The sequence below is a fragment of the Bidens hawaiensis genome, unplaced genomic scaffold (assembly GCF_021521415.1).
Source record: "Bidens hawaiensis isolate Kalapana, Puna unplaced genomic scaffold, B.hawaiensis_p1.1 tig00035059_1, whole genome shotgun sequence".
Taxonomy (NCBI): Eukaryota; Viridiplantae; Streptophyta; class Magnoliopsida; order Asterales; family Asteraceae; genus Bidens; species Bidens hawaiensis.
Window position 1 is genome coordinate 117,332 of NW_027505346.1, and position 18,249 is coordinate 135,580.

General features: G+C 43.4%; 1 protein-coding gene across 1 annotated transcript; it reads right to left on the minus strand.

The window, feature by feature from the left end:
• Positions 1-200: 200 nt before the first annotated feature.
• Positions 201-17,123, minus strand: LOC143612610 (caffeoylshikimate esterase-like). Its single transcript, XM_077086555.1, has 8 exons — positions 17,052-17,123; positions 16,776-16,866; positions 16,618-16,650; positions 1,418-1,564; positions 1,206-1,336; positions 994-1,131; positions 814-912; positions 201-699 (listed from the first exon to the last, which is right to left on the minus strand). The coding sequence occupies exons 1-8, from the start codon at positions 17,070-17,072 to the stop codon at positions 316-318; spliced, it is 1,044 nt and encodes a 347-aa protein (XP_076942670.1). The 5' UTR covers positions 17,073-17,123; the 3' UTR covers positions 201-315.
• Between the last annotated feature and the right edge of the window lie 1,126 nt (positions 17,124-18,249).

The following is an 18,249-nucleotide window of genomic DNA, read 5'->3' on the forward strand; positions in this document are numbered from 1 at the left end:
TCAGTCTTAGATATTACACACCCACAGTTGAGTAATCCGCAACACTTTTGGTCTTTGACATTATGTTAATTACCTTTTATACTTCGAAAGTGTTGGTCAAACATTGATTTATGACTGTGGGTGTAGTTTCTTACTTCGTGCCAAAAATGTAAAATGGCATTACATTGTCACATGTAAAATACCTAGTTACAGCTTTAATATGATAAAAAGGTTCTGGGATTTTAAATATAAAATTCGCAGAACTATGTTACATTATATTCTGCTACATATATTTCATTTGAACTGGATAAAAAAATATTAGAGAGCAAGCAGTAGCTACATGGCAGAGTGGTGGTGCATCCGCCGTCCCTTCCATCCACAAAGATAGCTGCCATGAGTCTTGCTCCGTCTTGGTTTGGTCTCACTCGTTTCTACCACAGGAGAAACCAACTCTATGCCATCAACGTTACCGACGTCATTGGAAAAGTGCTTGTCGTACTTGTAATCATCAGCTGATCGCCTGTCTAGCCATGAAATAATGTCACCGAAGACTAAATCAATGTTGCGATCAGGCTCACCCGAGGTCAATGCATGCCACATTCCCGGGTATAGTTTTATGGTTTTGTCTTGGCTGCTGGCCCGTTTGTATAAAGCCCGGCTCACTTCTGGATCTGTCACTGTATCTGACTCTCCATGTAGCACAAAAAATGGCAAGGTCACCTGCATACAAACTACTATATGAATCATGCAACCAAAAACCTCGTTTTAATAATCACAAGTCAACACCGGACTATATATGAAGAGCTTTCGACATGGGTGATAATGTAAAATGACCTCGGTTAAGCTGTCCTCGAGACCCATGCTGGTCCTAAGCATTTCAAGAGCGGTTTTCAGCCTCGGCTTTTCTTGATATATCAGCGTGTTCAAGCGTATCTGGCAAATATCCAATTCTTGGTGAATTTAAGTACTTACCCTTGTTTGATTACAAATTTGGGTAAAAAGTAAAAACCCCACCTCTTCTCGCTTAACAGGATCCTTAAAAGCTGCATCGATAACATCTTTTGTAGGAACAATCTTCCATCTTGGTATCACATCTTCCACCTGTGTTAGCATGCTTATCACCAGTGGGTGTGGCTTCACCTTCTCGGATATCTGCCCACACATTAAAAACACGAGTTAATATGCTTCGAGAGCTTGTACCGTACAGCACAAGTGAAAATGGTTACCTTACACATGGGTGCGACAAGAATGGCCCCGTGCCAAAAGGCGGGGTCCTTTCTATGTATAAGAAGGGCAACTGCACCGCCCATGGACTCACCGTACAAGAACCGTCTCTTGTTCTTGTACTCCTCTTGTCCTAAGTGGTTCGACCCATAAAAGAAGTTAATGGCTAGATGTGGTCTGTGCATTTAATATTGCAACTAAATTGCATATATACCAGAAATGTATTTAAAGTAATTAGAGCAGTCGGTGACAATATTGTCAAATTTTTTGATGTAACATCGTGCCCCCATGGACCGCCCGTGCCCTTCGTAGTCTATTCCAAAGACTGCGTAGCCGTAGTTCGCCAGCTTGGTTCCACACCCTATAAAGCCAAAATAACATCAAATCATTTCCATCATTTTCTCTTAGATCTTAAGAAAGTCGTATAATAACATGTAATAATTATATACTGTGACTTTAACTAAATCAACTTTGTTAAATAACTTAATGTCATAGTTTAGACTTTAGAACGAGTCAAAACATATTTTTCTTTTGGAACTGCAAATTTCATTAAACCAAAAAAGAGACCACCAACCCGCTAACAAGAAACTGGCGAGAGGCACTCAACAACAACATAAACGAAACAAAACAAAACGAATTGCAAAATGACGTAGTAAAATTTTCCACTTCTCCCAATCTAAATCCAAACATTTCGCTCTACTTTTGATTCAAAGAAAAGTCAGACTGTGTATGAAGTAAGGACTAGTTGATTAAAGACTAGTAACTAAAATTTATTTATGTATAAATAATTAAATATGATCAACGGTAAAAATGCTTAAAATGTTCAACTCAAAATTATTTTTTATTTACAAACTACAAATATTACTATTTTAACAAAAAGAATATAATTAATTTACAAGAAAAGATTTAATAAAAACGTGGTGGGTGAAAAACTGAAAATACCATAGAAGTGTTTGGTAAGGCTGAGGGGTGTGGGGGGCTTTAATGGGGGCTCCAACCAATAATATTATGACGTGTGGCAGAGAGAGAAACTGGATAAGGGGGGTGTTGGAGCCCCCGTTGGAGCCCCTGGCCCTGGTGTGGAGGGGCTCCAGCAGGGGCTCCAGCGAAATTTTTTTTTATTTTTTTTATAAATATATTCAAACATCGTATTATTAAAAAAACTCATAAATTATTAAAAAAAACACACATTAATAAAAAAACACATTAATATCTAAAAATAAAATAAAAATTAAAGTACTAAAAAAAACATTCTTCTTATTCTTCGGCTTGGTCTTCTTCGATCAACCTCTTTCGGATACGTTCCTTTTGCTTTTCCATTAGCATTTGATCGACCGGATTTAGGTTACTGAAGTCTCTAGTAAGAAAGTCCAAATCTCTCATTCGACTTTTTTCCTTTTTGTCATAAGAGACCACCTCCATGGTTTTGTTGAATTTATTGAGGGATTCAACAAGATTGGCGATGTATACGGCTTCCCCCTCAGCCGGTTTTTTCCCCTTGGCGTCCCTTCCCAATGGCCACCTCCTCGGCGGTGAAGACGTTTCCTCCTCCGCAATGTTTAGGTCGAATCCAACGCGGCAATCCGACCCGGTTGAAGTGCTATACGCTCCAGACGAACTAGTTTTAGTCCGTTTCGGCCTTACTTCCGCATCAAAGTCCGGCGCCACCAGCTCAACCCACTTGGAACACCTTTTCAACCTCTCCCACAACTTTAAATCGTCCCACGTCTTCACCATCCCATACCTCCGCAAACACTCCTGCTTCCACTCTTCGACCGTGAAATTGTAAACCGCAAATCATCACTGCCACTTGGTCTCATACGACCGCTGTTCCTGTTGAAAAGATTAGTAAACAAGTCGACAAATTTTCTGATTTCGGACCACCGACCCGAAATCATATCGGCGTTCCGCTCTGTACTCCCAACGAGCATGTAGAACGTCTCCCTAACCTTTGTCCAAAAAATCTTGCTCTTTTGGTAGTCGGCTGCAAAATGACTAAATAAATTAGATTTGCATTTAACTTTTTTATTTAACCTTTTTATTAAAAATCATTTTTAAAAACGTTAAAACAATTACCGCAACGCCGATCCTCAGAAATGACTATCCAAGCCCGACACAAGGCTTCCTTCTCATCCGATGACCACGGAGTGGCTTTCCGTTTCGTCCTCGGAGTCGAAGCCGGTCCCGACCCGTCCGTTGCAACTTGTTTTTTCCGGTGGACGCGTCTTTTGGGTCCCGTAGCTTCACCGTGTGATTCTTGTGTCTCCGGAACAGCAAAGTTAGGAGACGGTTGTGTGTTGGATGGTTGAAAGCCGGATGATTCTTGCGGCTCCGAATAAAACATCGGTTGGTGCGGTGACGACCATAAATCATCGTCAAGATAATCTGAATCAAGGTTTGGGAACCAATTTCCAGCCATTTTTTTAAAAAAAAGTTGAGAAGATGAATTGATTTTGGGTGAAGGTTTGAAGTTTTGGTATAAAAATGGGTGAAATGGGGTATAATTATATATGAAAAATATTTTTTTTTTTTTGGTTTGTTCGGCTCCCAACGGTCAAAAAACCATCAAAAGTTGTGCAGCCCTCTCTCTTCTCCCGCTAACCGGCTCACGCCTGCATTGTTTTTCGCGTTAGCGCCCCGTTAGCGCCCCCGCTAGCGCCCTGGTGGTGTGGTGTTAGCGCCTGGGGGCGCGAGCGGAGGGGCTCTAGCGCCCCCGTTGAAGCCCCACACCCCTCAGTCTAACCAGACTTAAAAGTGCCATAATATATGTAGGGCCCATTAACTTATTTCTACCTCTAGCAATTACTCTTACATGATATATCACTTGCTTGATCACCTACCTCAAGTAACCATATTTGACTCCATTTAATTAACTTTCATAAGTATACACTTAAATATATGAAAATTAATCAAATGTGGTCAGGGTAAGCTTTCATAATTTTGTATACTTAAAAAGAAAATTATAATGATTTTTAAAATTAAAGTGATGATATTGTAAGGGTAATATATATATATATATATATATATATATATATATATTTTGTTGTATATGCCATACTTTTTTTGATGTTCTGATTGTACTTTTCAATATATCATATGTCTTTTTTAACAACTAAATATTGACTATACAAAGTTTTAAACTCCTAACCTCCTATTTCACACATTAACTGCCTAACCATTTCATCAAACCATATATGTGTAAACAGCCAAACCAAGATTAGAGTATAATAAATATTTATCTTAAAACAACAGTAATAATAAATTTATATATCAAGTTAAAAGTTACATGTATTGATAATTCTTTATAGTTTTATATAGAAACACGTACAAAACATAATGTTTTGTGAAGAAACGTGGATCGACTCACTGGTAGACGATCTACTTTCCTCGGGTGTGATTATACTATCTCACCGATGGTTTCTCTTGGATCAGGGTTCCTCCACCTACAAAATGAACAGCACCGTCAACTTACCCCTCAGAAAGGGACAGAGGGGTCCTCTTTGGGGTAACCCTCCGGTGTGAGAATAAGTATTTGTGGAGAAGATAATAATATGTCCAGAATAAGGAAATCTGGAGAGTATTGCTTAATAGCTGAATACTCTGTGTGATTGTGTTACTGGATGTAACTGTCTGTGATTGAATGTAATTGAATATGTTACTGGCTGTAACTGTGAATGATTGAGTGTCCCTCCTTGTGGAGTTGATGCTGTATTTATAGTGCTAGGGTTTCCACTTATTGGGCTCAGCCTTGTTGGCCTCCTCCAATTGCTTTGCGCCACGTGTCCTCTGGGACACCTGGTGCTTTCTCATTGGTTGTAATCACGTGGTAGCACATGTGTCATGCTGAGTTGTCCACCTTTCATTTGGCAGCTGTCAACATCAGCATATTCTTATTCCTTAAAAAGATACCTTCTGGAAGGTTGTCTGACGTGCACAATCAGGGTTGCCCTAATCCTGATTTGGATAAGGACGAGGTTGATTATGTGCATGTGTGATATACGCCAATCCTGAGGATGCGCGAGATCTTCTCTTTATTCTCACGCGCAGATGTTTCATGCGCAGATGTGATATGCGCCGCGCGCTGATGCGCCACGCGCATATGTGATATGCGTGAGTTTTCGCGGCGGAGCCTTCTCGTAGGGCTGGCGATGACTTTTCTGCTTCATCCCCGCAGGTATAGGTTATTTTTTGTTCCGCTGCGCGGACTTCCATCTTAGTGTTTTGATAACTTAGATAATTACTTTGCTTTTGCAGGAATCCGATCACATTTACCGCCCGAGATGGAATATAACTGAAGACAGCACATTTCAGTCCATGGGTGTGTGTGCGGAATTCTGGGCTCATGCTGTGCCTCCAACTGAAAGGAGGTTCCAGGAGGACCGCGCTCGCGACGACCTGCTCAACGACCACATGTTTGCTGGGTCGGCCTTCTTTGCTGCCTCCCAAGAGCTTCGCTCTGATTACGTAAAAGTACGTGATGCTCTTGCGGAAGCCAAGCAAGAGGCTAAGGTGTCTGCTTGGCATCTTTCTGATGCTCGCGAGAGAGCTGAGAAGCTCCAAGCCGAGCTCAGTGAGAACAGAGCCAGTGCCAACAGCGCCTTCGTGAAGCGCGGTCATGAGCTTCAGGCTGCGCGGGAGAAGCTGCAGGCGGCGGAGGCGGACGCGGCCAAGTACTCGCGCCGAGCGCGCGAGTTGGAGCTTGAGGCGGAGGCGCGTGACCAAGCTCTTGTCCAGTCCATAACTGAAAAATCATCACTGGAGAGTGAGGTTGCGCGCCTGAAGAGGGAGCTGGCGGCCGCGCAGGCCGATAAAGATGAAGCCCTGGCGACGGCAGCGTCTAGCCAGGAAGCACTTGATGCTGCGCGGGTGGAAAAAGAAGAAATCTTGGCGGCAGCAGCGTCCGACAAAGAGGAGCTAACAAGGACTAAGGAAACTGTTGAGTTATTAAACTCTCAGGTTCCTGCCCTCGAGACGTCTGTTGCTGGCCTCGCGCAGGATCGCCAATGGCTGATCTCACAGGGCATAACTCGTTGCGCTTACGCGATGAAATACTCAAACGAGTTTCAGGCCCTGGTGATGGATTGCAACGCTGCCGCGCGCTTGGTGGGCCGAGCTGAAGGGTTCACGGATGGTTATGAATATGGCATGTTGAAGAAGAACCCATCCGAGTACCCTTATCAGAGCAACGCTGCCTGCGCGGAAATGACCGCGATGGGGGAGAAGTACATGAACCCTCCCATTCCCATCCTTGCGCAGGTATTTTAACCTTAATAAGATTGCCTTGACTTATTTTCTAAGTCTTTTTGTACTCATATTTTTGCTTATGATTTGCAGATATCCGCGCTTGCTGACCAGCCCGATCTCGCCGCGCTAAAGAAATTACTTGACGAGTGCGAAGGGGCTGGTGGCGGCGATGATGGCGCGGGGAATGCTGGCGTTGCTAGCGGCTCTGGCGTGGCCAAAGGATCCGCTCCTGACACTGTTGTGCTAGAAGACTCCATTCAAGATGAAGAACTTGACTATGGTCAGTTTGGAGATGAAGAGGAGCAGGCTGCGCCAGATGCTGAGGGCGCTGATGAGGATTATGAAGAGGCTGACGTCGACGTGGAGACTTGAGAAGCCCTTCATGTTTTTTATTTTTATTTGTAATTTGTATCTCATCATCTTGTAAACTTGTAAATTTCAATGCTTTTGAATGAAATTATGTTTTTCCCTTCTTCGCATCTTGCGCATTCCCATTCATCTCTTTATATAAGATATGCTTGCACGTTGGAATAAGAACAAGGTTGTAAGGAATTTATTATACTTAATCCTTGTCATATTGTAAGTGATATTTCCATATCTTGATTATGTTGATACGCGCCTTGGCGTTTTCATTATTCCTCTTTTGCGCGATGTTGTCGAGCATGGAATTATGAATTTTTTAGCCTTTACGTGTCAATATGTGTTACTCAGATATCCATTACGTTTTCATGCGCGACCTCGACCTGAGACCTTAACAACTATGTTTTGGCATTTGCTTTGCCTTAGTTGTGTTTAGGTATTTTTATGGTCAGGGTGCGCAGTATGTAGGATGGATGTTGTAAGTGATTTGAGCTAAGGCTCACATTATTGGGCTAAGGCCCTGACGTTTTAGAGTTAAGACTCTTTAACGCGTTTGCGCATGTATGTTTTAATTCGTTTTATTTTGTTTTGATGTCAATACAATGTTGCCATATTGCTCAAAATTAATAAAGGGAAGTGTGAAACATGTATGCAAAAGGTAGTAGAATTGGGCTAAGGCCCTGACGTTTTAGAGTTAAAACTCGTTAACGCGTTTGAGCTTGAAGCTCGCGCATGTATGTTTTACTTCGTTTTTATGTCGTTTTGATGTCAATACAATGTTGTCATATTGCTCAAAACTAATAAAGGGAAGTGTGAAACATGTATGCAAAAGGTAATAGAATCCACATTAAGAGAAAATAGCGCGTATCATTATTCATAAAGGCTTAAAAAGCCTTGATTACAAACTTGATATTTTTTACATGAAACATTTTCTAAGCTGTGCCGCGTTCCATGCGCGCGGGATCTTCTTTCCATTCAAATCTTTTAAAGCATATGCGCCCTTCCCCAATTCTTCTGAGATTTGATATGGTCCCTCCCAATTGGGTGACATTTTTCCTGGGGGTATCGCGCGGCTAGCTTCATTGTTTCGAAGGACAAAATCATTTTTCTTGAAGTGGCATTCTTTCACGCGCTGGTTGTAATATTTTTCCAGCTTTTTCTTGTATTTGGCTTCACTGATGATAGCCGCCTCTCTGCGCCCTTCAAGTAAGTTGAGATCCAACCTTCTTTCGCGCTCGTTATCAATCTTGCTCATCATGAGCACTCTATGGGATGGGCATCCAATTTCTGTTGGAATCATTGCCTCTGTTCCATAGGTTAGGCTGAACGGGGTTTCGCCGTTGCTGGTTTTGATTAATGTCCTGTGTGCCCACAGGACATTAGGTAGCTCTTCGACCCAAGAATGGGATTCTCCCTCCAACCTTTTCTTCAGCCCATTTAACAAGCTTTGATTCGCGCGCTCCACTTGGCCATTCCCTTGAGGGTGGTATACCGAAGTGAAGATTTGGTTGATGCGCAATTCCTTGAGCCAGTTTGATAACTTCTTGTCAGTGAATTGTTTGCCATTATCGCTCACAATTTCCATGGGCAAGCCAAAACGGCATATGATGTGGCTCCAGATAAACTGCTTCATCGCTTCGGCTGTTATTTTTGCTAGTGGCTTGGCTTCAACCCAATTTGTGAAATAGTCTACTGCCACTACCAAAAATTTTACTCGCCCAGGCGCTTGCGGTAGGGGACCCACAATGTCGATTGCCCATTTGTGGAAAGGCCATGCGGAGGTCACCGAAATCAAGTTGTTCTTTGGCCGCATGGTGTTTGGCGCATAGCTCTGACATGCTTTGCATTTTTGGATCTCTTTTAGAGCGTCCAAGTACATGCCAGGCCAATAGTAACCTGCGCTCATTGCCTTGGCAACCACCATGCGCGGGCCAGCATGTATTCCACAGATTCCTTCATGTATCTCTCTGATCACGTAGCTTGCTTCCTCAGCATCTAGGCATTTCATGAGCGGCCCAAGATAAGAGCGTCGATATAATGTACCATCAAGCAGTTCATAGTTCTGCGCCTTGTGTCTTATCTTCCTCGCTTGCGCGCGATCATCTGGTACCTTTCCCTCCTTCAAGAATTCCATTATTGGAGTTATCCATGATGAAGGTGTTGTATGAGTTACCAGGACAGACTTCGCTACCACCGACGGGTTGCTCATTACTTCTACCCTGACATCTTTGCCAAAGTGATCAAAACTGGTTGATGCCATCTTACTCAGCGCGTCTGCAGATTTGTTTTCACTGCGCGGAATATGAATGATTCTGAAGCTGTCAAATTGCTCGATGAGCTTTTTCGCCTGCTCTAGATATAGAGGCATGGTGTTCTCCTTGGCATCATAAAGGCCATTGAACTGTGCTGCTACCAAGTATGAATCAACATGGGCCTCTAGCTTTTTAACCCCAAATTTGTGCGCGATGCGCAGGCCAGCCAGCAGGGCTTCATACTCAGCCTCATTGTTGGTGCTTTTGAAGTCCAACCTGATGGCGTAAGTATATTCATGATTCTCTGGATCTACCAGTTTTAGGCCTGCGCCGGACCCTTCGTTGTTTGAAGCTCCGTCAGTGAACAATCTCCAAACATTTTCTTCATCACTGGCTCGCGGAGGGTCTACCTCGCGCTGAGCCTCTTCAATTTTTCCAGCGCCCACTTTGTCAGCCTTCCCGAGAGCGCGGGGCGCCGCAAGACTTGCTGGATGTTGTAACCAGTCAGAACTTCAATGGGATGACCATTGAAATATCTATGAAGCTTGCGCGACGCGTGTGTTAGTGATAAAACTAACTTCTCCATGATGGAGTAGCGCGTTTCAGGATCTGTCAGCACCCGACTCACATAGTATATTGGCGTTTGGATTCCCTTGCGATCCACCAATAATACTGCGCCGATGGCGCGCTCTCCTGCTGATAGGTACAATGTCAAAGTTTCACCAGGAAGTGGAGCTGTGAGCGCGGGCAGATTTATCAAACATTCTTTAATCTCACTGAAAGCTTGTTCGGCCTCAGGAGTCCATTTGAACTGGCTTTTCTTTAAGCAGTTTCTCAATGTATTGACAAATGGGGTAGATTTGGTTGCATGGTTCGCTAGGAACCTGTTGATTGAAACCAATCTACCATTCAGCTTCTGAACTTCTTTCATGGTGGATGGCGAGGGCATGTCAAGGATGGCCTCCACCTTCTCAGGGTTCACCTTGAAACCATCCTTGGTGACCATTACACCTAGAAATTTTCCCTCTAGTACGCCGAAAGTACATTTGCTCGGATTGAGCTTCATGTTAACTTCCTTTAGGCGCCCAAGGGTTTCTTCGATGTCTTTGAGCATTTGCTTTTCCTCCCTGCTCTTGATCACCAGATCATCCACAAAGACTTCTAGGTTTCTCCCGATTTGCTCACTGAAAACGGCATCCATAAGTCTTTGGTAGGTGGCGCCCGCATTCTTCAAACCAAAGGGCATTTTTGTGTAGCAAAAAACACCCTTGTCGGTTCTGAAGGCGGTCTTGTCCTCATCTTGTGGTGCCATTTGAATCTGGTGATAGCCTTTGTAGGCATCCAGGAAACATTTTAGCTTGAATGGCGCCACGGAGTCCACCTTTGCGTCGATGTTTGGGAGGGGGTAACAATCTTTTGGGCACGCTTTGTTGAGGTCTTTGAAGTCAATGCACATCCTCCACGACCCGTTACTTTTCTTTACCATCACAGGATTGGCTACCCACGTCTGGTATCGTATCGGGCGGATGATGTTTGCGCGCAGTAGATCCTCAACCTGCTCATTCATGGCCCTCGCCTTTTCATCCCCCATGACTCTCTTCTTTTGAGCAATTGGCTCTACAGACTTGAAAGTGTTGAGAGAATGTTGCGCCAGGTCTCGCGGAACCCCAGTCATATCATAGTGTTGCCACGCGAAGACCGACATGTATGCTGTGAGCAACCTTTTCATTCTCAACCTCGTGTCGTCTGATATTGTTGCGCCAATTGTGATTTTCTGCTCCGGGAATTTTGGGTTTAGAATCCATTCCTCTGGCGCATTGTCTGCCGTTGGAAGTTTCATTCTCCCCTCCCGCGGAGTACTTGTCACTGCGCACAAATGATCTCGGTATACAAAAGTTACACCTGTTGGTGTTGGGAACCCCAATGCGCCGTGCGCTGGCGACGGTATGGCGTTGAATTGGGCAATCGTTTCCCTACCCAAGATCATATTGTGGCATGAAGTGGTGGGCAAGACCAAGAAGTTGACAACTTCGGCTCGCTTGTGTTTTTCATCCCCCATGGTTAGTTCAAATTGTATTTGACCTAGGGGATGAATGATTTCATTTGAAACACCAGAGATTGGTGCATTCACAATTTCAAGCCTTGCTTGGTCTGCCGGATCCAGTTTCCTGAAACATTGCTCATACATGATGTCTGACTCGCTGCCAGTGTCCACCAGGACTTTTGACACTTCGTAATGAGCAATGTGTGTAGTGATGACCAGAGGACTGCTAATTGAAGGGCCTCCCCTGATTCTTGGGAAGATGACTTGTTGCTCGCGCCAATCTCCTTGGATTTGCGCGCTTCTCTTTCTTGACACTTGCCCTTGCCTTCCTCCCTCGGCTACACAAATTCTTTTGTACTTTTTGCTGGCTGAGGCTCCTGGTTGTTCGTTTTCTAGTCTTGAGTCTTTCACCAGGTGAGCCAGCTTGCCTGATTTCACGTCCTTTTCAATTGCATCCTTCAAGTGGTGGCATGCATCAGTGTTGTGCCCTGTGGACTTGTGAAATTCACAGTACTTGCCACTGTCTGATGGTCCCTTGTAGTGTAGTGGCTTAGGGCTTTTGAATTGGACATTCTCACTGCTTAACACCTGTGAAGGCGTTTTAGTGAGGGGAGTCCATATTCTTGGCAGAGGTCTGCTAGGATCTCTGCCGCCCTCCCTCTTGTCACCCTCCCCGCGATTACGAACGTCTTTTTGGGGCTGGGGTGAGCTTGGTTGCGCCTGCTTTTCTGTGGAAGAAAAACTGGTTGGTTGCAACCTGGACCATACAGAGTTCTGTTTGCCCCGTTTTTCTTTGCTGCGCGGTGACTCGCCTTGATGCGCTCTTTCTCTTGCCCTATCTTGGGCAATTTGTTTTTCATTTCTCGCGAAAACTCGCGATGCTTCCATTAACTTGGCCCACGTGGTGGGCATGCCATCTCTGCTCACAAGAGCTCGGCGGAGTTGATCACTGCGCGCGCCTTGTATAAAGGCCACGCGCAATAGTTGCTCAGTGATACCTCCGATTGCCAGAGACTCCTGATTGAAACGAGTGATGTAGTCCTCAATCGTTTTATCATTCCTGCGCACGCAGTGCATGATGTCATCAGGGTCGCGCGTGTGTCTGCGCTGCTGTACGAAGTGGGCTTGGAACTTTTCCAACAGTTCCTCGAACCCATCGATTTGCCCAGTCGGCAAGCTTTCAAACCAGACACGCGCCGCGCCCGTGAGGCAGCGAGCAAACATGTGACACCATGTTGGCATCGTCCAGCTTTCTAGGTTTCCTGTGTTGTAAAAACCTTGCAAAAAATCGTCTGGATCTGTTGTGCCGTCATATTTGCCCAAACCACTTGGCATCTTGGTTTTGTGCTGGATGGGAGCCTTCGCGATGCGCTCAGTGAACTTTGAATGTTTCACCAAGATGGCTGGTCTGTACGGTGTGGTTACGTCCACTTGCCCTCTAACTGGTGGGCTGTACGGTATTTGCAGATCCAGATCGGCTCTGGCTCCAGGCGCCATGTTCACAGGCGCGCGGAGCTGTGAGCCTCCTGCATGAGTATCTCGCGTCTTCCTCATGCTGTGCACTTCTTCATCACTGAACTCAGTGTGTGCAGTGTGAACAGAATGTCCTTCTTCCGGCGCGCGCGGCCTTTTTGTTCCATGAACAGTTTGCTTATCAAACGCTTGCCTTTGTGTTAAGTCGGCTAGCTTTTTCTGTTTGACCATCTCATTGTACTTGTCCATTAGACGCCGCTGCTCGTTTATGAGCCACTCGTTAGGAACATTTGTTTCATCTTCTGGACCCATTGGTCCTTTTTGTTTCGCGCCGGCAAGATTTTGTAACGTAAGATCGTCTGGAGGAGTTTCAGTCTGGCCATGAGGAGTTGTGATGAAAGAACGGTTACTGGTGGCGCGCGTAGAATCACGCTGCGCCCTCAGAAACTGTTGTCCCTCATTAACATCCTCACGTTCAATATCCTCCAGAGCTTGATCAACGTTACGAACGCCAGAAACCATGGTGAAAATTGGTTTTTTATATAGATCTGAGTAGATCTTGTTGCCGTTGGTCCCACGGATGGCGCCAATGAAAAAACGTGGATCGACTCACTAGTAGACGATCTACTTTCCTCGGGTGTGATTATGCTATCTCACCGATGGTTTCTCTTGGATCAGGGTTCCTCCACCTACAAAATGAACAGCACCGTCAACTTACCCCTCAGAAAGGGACAGAGGGGTCCTATTTGGGGTAACCCTCCGGTGTGAGAATAAGTATTTGTGGAGAAGATAATAATATGTCCAGAATAAGGAAATCTGGAGAGTATTGCTTAATAGCTGAATACTCTGTGTGATTGTGTTACTGGATGTAACTGTCTGTGATTGAATGTAATTGAATATGTTACTGGCTGTAACTGTGAATGATTGAGTGTCCCTCCTTGTGGAGTTGATGCTGTATTTATAGTGCTAGGGTTTCCACTGATTGGGCTCAGCCTTGTTGGCCTCCTCCAATTGCTTTGCGCCACGTGTCCTCTGGGACACCTGGTGCTTTCTCATTGGTTGTAATCACGTGGTAGCACATGTGTCATGCTGAGTTGGCCACCTTTCATTTGGCAGCTGTCAACATCAGCATATTCTTATTCCTTAAAAAGATACCTTCTGGAAGGTTGTCTGACGTGCACAATCAGGGTTGCCCTAATCCTGATTTGGATAAGGACGAGGTTGATTATGTGCATGTGTGATATGCGCCAATCCTGAGGATGCGCGAGGTCTTCTCTTTATTCTCACGCGCAGATGTTTCATGCGCAGATGTGATATGCGCCGCGCGCTGATGCGCCACGCGCATATGTGATATGCGTGAGCATATGTGTGCCTGGGCATATGATGCCTGAGCATGTGTGGTGCCTGGGCATATGATGCCTGAGCATATGTGATATGCGCCATGCGCGTAGGTTTTGGCTTAGTGCCTTCATAATGTCTTGATTTCAAGCTTCTTGTCTTTATCTTGTGGGTTGACCCGCCTTGCTCCGTGTTGAGGCGGGTACATACCTCTTCAACTTTTGATGATAAAATATATTGTCACCATTTATTTCGAAATAAACCTGTCGCCATTATTTTTCAACTAACTAATTAATTAGTTTTAATTTCAAAATAAAATTAATTTTGTACAATAAATGAGTATCATAGATTAGAAAAATAAAAAATCTATATTACAGATTGGACCTTGTGTCTATGATGCATTATATGACCCGACACGTCTTAAATAACACTTTTAACTATTTGTCGAAAACTTTTGTTTAAAAAATAAAAATGAATAAAGATTATGTTAAAATGTTTGGACTTTATTGGGCAGATGGGCAGGTGTGAGTCGGTGATCTGCACAGAATTGAATTATGATTGCTTTGTGATTCTAGAAGCTCACTGATTAAAAGTCAATACGACCCTCTTCTACATTCATCGGCCGTATGATATGTCCCTACACACCCGTATGATATTATTAGGCTGAGGGGTGCGGAGCGCGAGAAAGGGCGCAAGAGGCCAGCCGCTCGCGCCCCGGGGCGCGAGGACCACACCACCGAGGCGCGAGAGGGGCGCGAAAGGGGCGCGAGCGCGGAAAAAGAGGCAGGCGCGGGTGGGCTAGCGGCTGGGGGAGCGTGAAGGAGGTCTGGGAATGCGTGAAAAGAGCCGTTGGGCTCGTTTTTTATTAAAAAAAAAAATTTTTTTACTCTATATAATAACATACCAATATCAAACCAAAATCAAACACGATTTTTTCTCTCTATTCAACCTATATCAAACCCAAACCAACACCAATATCACATACCAATATCATATACCAATATCACATACCACACCCAAAACCCAAAATCACCCCATCTTCCAAACTTTTTTTTAAAAACATGGCTGGAAATTGGTACCCAAACCTAGATTCAGATTACAGTTACGACGATTTATGGTCGGCACCGGACCAAGCGATGTTTTATTCGGGGTCGCAACAACCATCCGGCTTTCAACCATCCAACATACAACCGTCTCCTAACTTTGTAGTTCCGGAGACACAAGAACCAGAAGGTGAAGCTGCGGGACAAAGAAGACGCGTCCACCGGAAAAAACAAGTTGCAACGGACGGGTCGGGTTCGGCTTCGACTGGAAGGACGAAACGGAAAACCACTCCGTGGTCATCGGATGAGAAGGAAGCCCTGTGTCGGGCTTGGATAGTCATTTCTGAGGATCGGCGTTGCGGTAATTGTTTTAACGTTTTTAAAATGATTTTTAATAAAAAAGTTAAATGACTAACAAATTTATTTATGCATTTTGCAGCGGACTACCAAAAGAGCAATGTCTTTTGGACAAAGGTTGGGGAGACGTTCTATTCGCTCGTTGGGAGTACAGAGCGGAACGCCGATATGATTTCGGGTCGGTGGACCGAAATCAGAAAATTTGTCGGCTTGTTTACTAATCTGTTCAACAGGAACGCCGGTCGTATGAGACCAAGTGGCAGTGACGATTTGGCGGTTTATAATTTCACTGTCGAAGAGTGGAGGCAGGAGTGCCTGCGGAGGTATGGGACGGTGAAGACGTGGGACGATGTAAAGGTGTGGGAGAGGTTGAGAAGGTGTTCTAAGTGGGTTGAGCTGGTGGCGCCGGACGTTGATGCGGAAGTAGGGCCGAAACGGACTAAAACTAGTTCGTCTGGAGCGTACAGCACTTCCGCCGGGTCGGATTGCCGGGTTGGATTCGACCTAAACGTTGCGGGGGAGGAAACGTCTTCACCGCCTAGGAGGCGGCCATTGGGAAGGGACGCCAGGGGCAAAAAACCGGCTGAGGGGGAAGCCGTAAACATCAACGATCTTGTTGAATCCCTCAATAAATTCAACAAAACCATGGAGGTGGTCTCTAATGACAAAAAGGAAAAAAAAAAGAATGAGAGATTTGGACTTCCTTACAAGAGACTTCAGTCACCTAAATCCGGTCGACCAAATGCTGATGGAAAAACAAAAGGAACGTATCCGGAAGAGGTTGATCGAAGAAGACCAAGCCGAAGAATAAGAATAATGTTTTTTTTTTAGTACTTTAATTTTTTTTTAGATATTAATGTGTTTTTTTAATTAATGTGTGTTTTTTTAAATAATTTATGAGTTTTTTTAATAATACGTTTTTTTAATACATTTATAAAAAAATAAAAAAAAAAACCGCTCGCGCCCCCTCTCGCGCCCCTCCACACCATGTCCCGGGGCGCGAGCACCACTACCAACACCCATCTTATCAAGTTTCTCTCTCTGCCACACGTCACAATATTATTGGCTGGCGCCCCCACTCGCGCCCCCTCTCGCGCCCCCCACACCCCTCAGCCTTAAAATGTTCATATGAGGTTGTATAAATCATTGTACGGACCCATAAGGCCATAATCACTTTATCAGACGTGACTAATATGATATGATGTTGTGTCAGAAGTCGTATGGTACCCGTAAAATAAAAGTAACATATGTCCTGGTGTGTACAGATGGGAACATTGGAGTTGGTTAAGAAAATATTTAGTACCTCTCATGAAGTCGCTGCATTCCATACCATAACCTTCAAAAATATCAAGCAAAATGTGTGATTATTAATATTTAGTAATTAAAACCTATACAAATCAAATATAAATATAAATATAAAAGATAAAAATAAATGAGTGGACCATGCATAGATATAGATACCGTGGCAAAGGAAAACAAGGGCTTTTGGGGAAGAGAGAGGAAGCCATTTGCATGTGAAGAGCTGCACTCCCCTTGAATTCCTTATGTACTCCTGCAATTCCATCAAACTCATCATTAACTAAAAATTTAATCTTTGTAAAACCACACTTCTAGATTTATTTATTTATTTTATTGAAACTTGGAATCATATGGAGCCAGATTCATGGAACCAATGATCTATACATACATACATACATACGTATATATATATGTGTGTGAGAGAGAGATAGAGAGAACCTCCTGGTATTCGACCTCCATTGATGATGATGATGATGATAATAATAGGAATGTAGAAAGAAAGAAGGAAAGTAAGTAAATTTAAAAATGAAGAAAAAGGGACTTAAAAGGGGAAATCAGATTCTCTTGTTTATATAGATCAAAAGTGGCTTTCTATAAAGCTTTAATGGTCAAATCCCACGTAAGAGAGAGATTTGAACTTCATCTCCATATTTATTTATTTATTTATTTATTAAATTAGAGTAAGAGTAGTCTATATAGACACGTATGGACACGCGGATCTGACATAAGTTGAGGGGTTTGTCACTCGTTAATTTTTTTGATGAAATACGTTTTTATTGTACATTTTTTTTGTTTTAGCTCGCATTACTCATCAATTTTCCCTCCAGATTTGCCACCGCGTATGGAAATTAGCAAATAGGTGCGGATATAAAAATAAACTTTCATCTTTAACTTCACATCAAATTTCCAAAAAATAAAACTTCACATCAAATAAAACTTCAGCAAAGTCCACCTTTTTCACATGGATCCAATCAAGATATTTGACTTTTTTGATAATAGAAAAGAAGCCCGAAGAGGGGAGGAAATCAATCGAACTGAAGGGCATTCAAGAATTTAATTTTGTGAAACAATTACATATACCCCCTTTATCTAGAACGACTAATAAGTTGCTGTAATACTATATTTCAACGCCCTACACGACCTTACATCATCTGATTTGGATTGACTCGCAATGTTGTTTTGATGACTATGTGAGGAGTTCCATGTTGTCATCGATATTGATACTGCGTTTGCGCGACCAAATATAAACAGTATGTGCTCTATTTATTATAGTATTTCAGTTGTTCTAAGACAAGTATAAGATTCACCTAAAATGTTCTTATTTTCCTTTATTAACTTTTATCATGATTGTACCTTGATAAAATGCATTTCTCGGATAATACATTTGCTAGCATTCTTGATTAAATTTTCATCTATAAATTATCAAAATTGAAATATGGAAACATTATAAAAATGTCCTTTTGAAAATTGTTTACTTTATAATTAAATGCAAATTTATATGAAAAATGATATGATGAAGGGCAAGATGGAGTCCCATACTTCCATACCTATATATGTCTATCGACTATCGAGCCCATGACGTTTTATGAATAAAATTTTAAAACATAAAAAATTGGTCATTTTTTAACAATTCAGG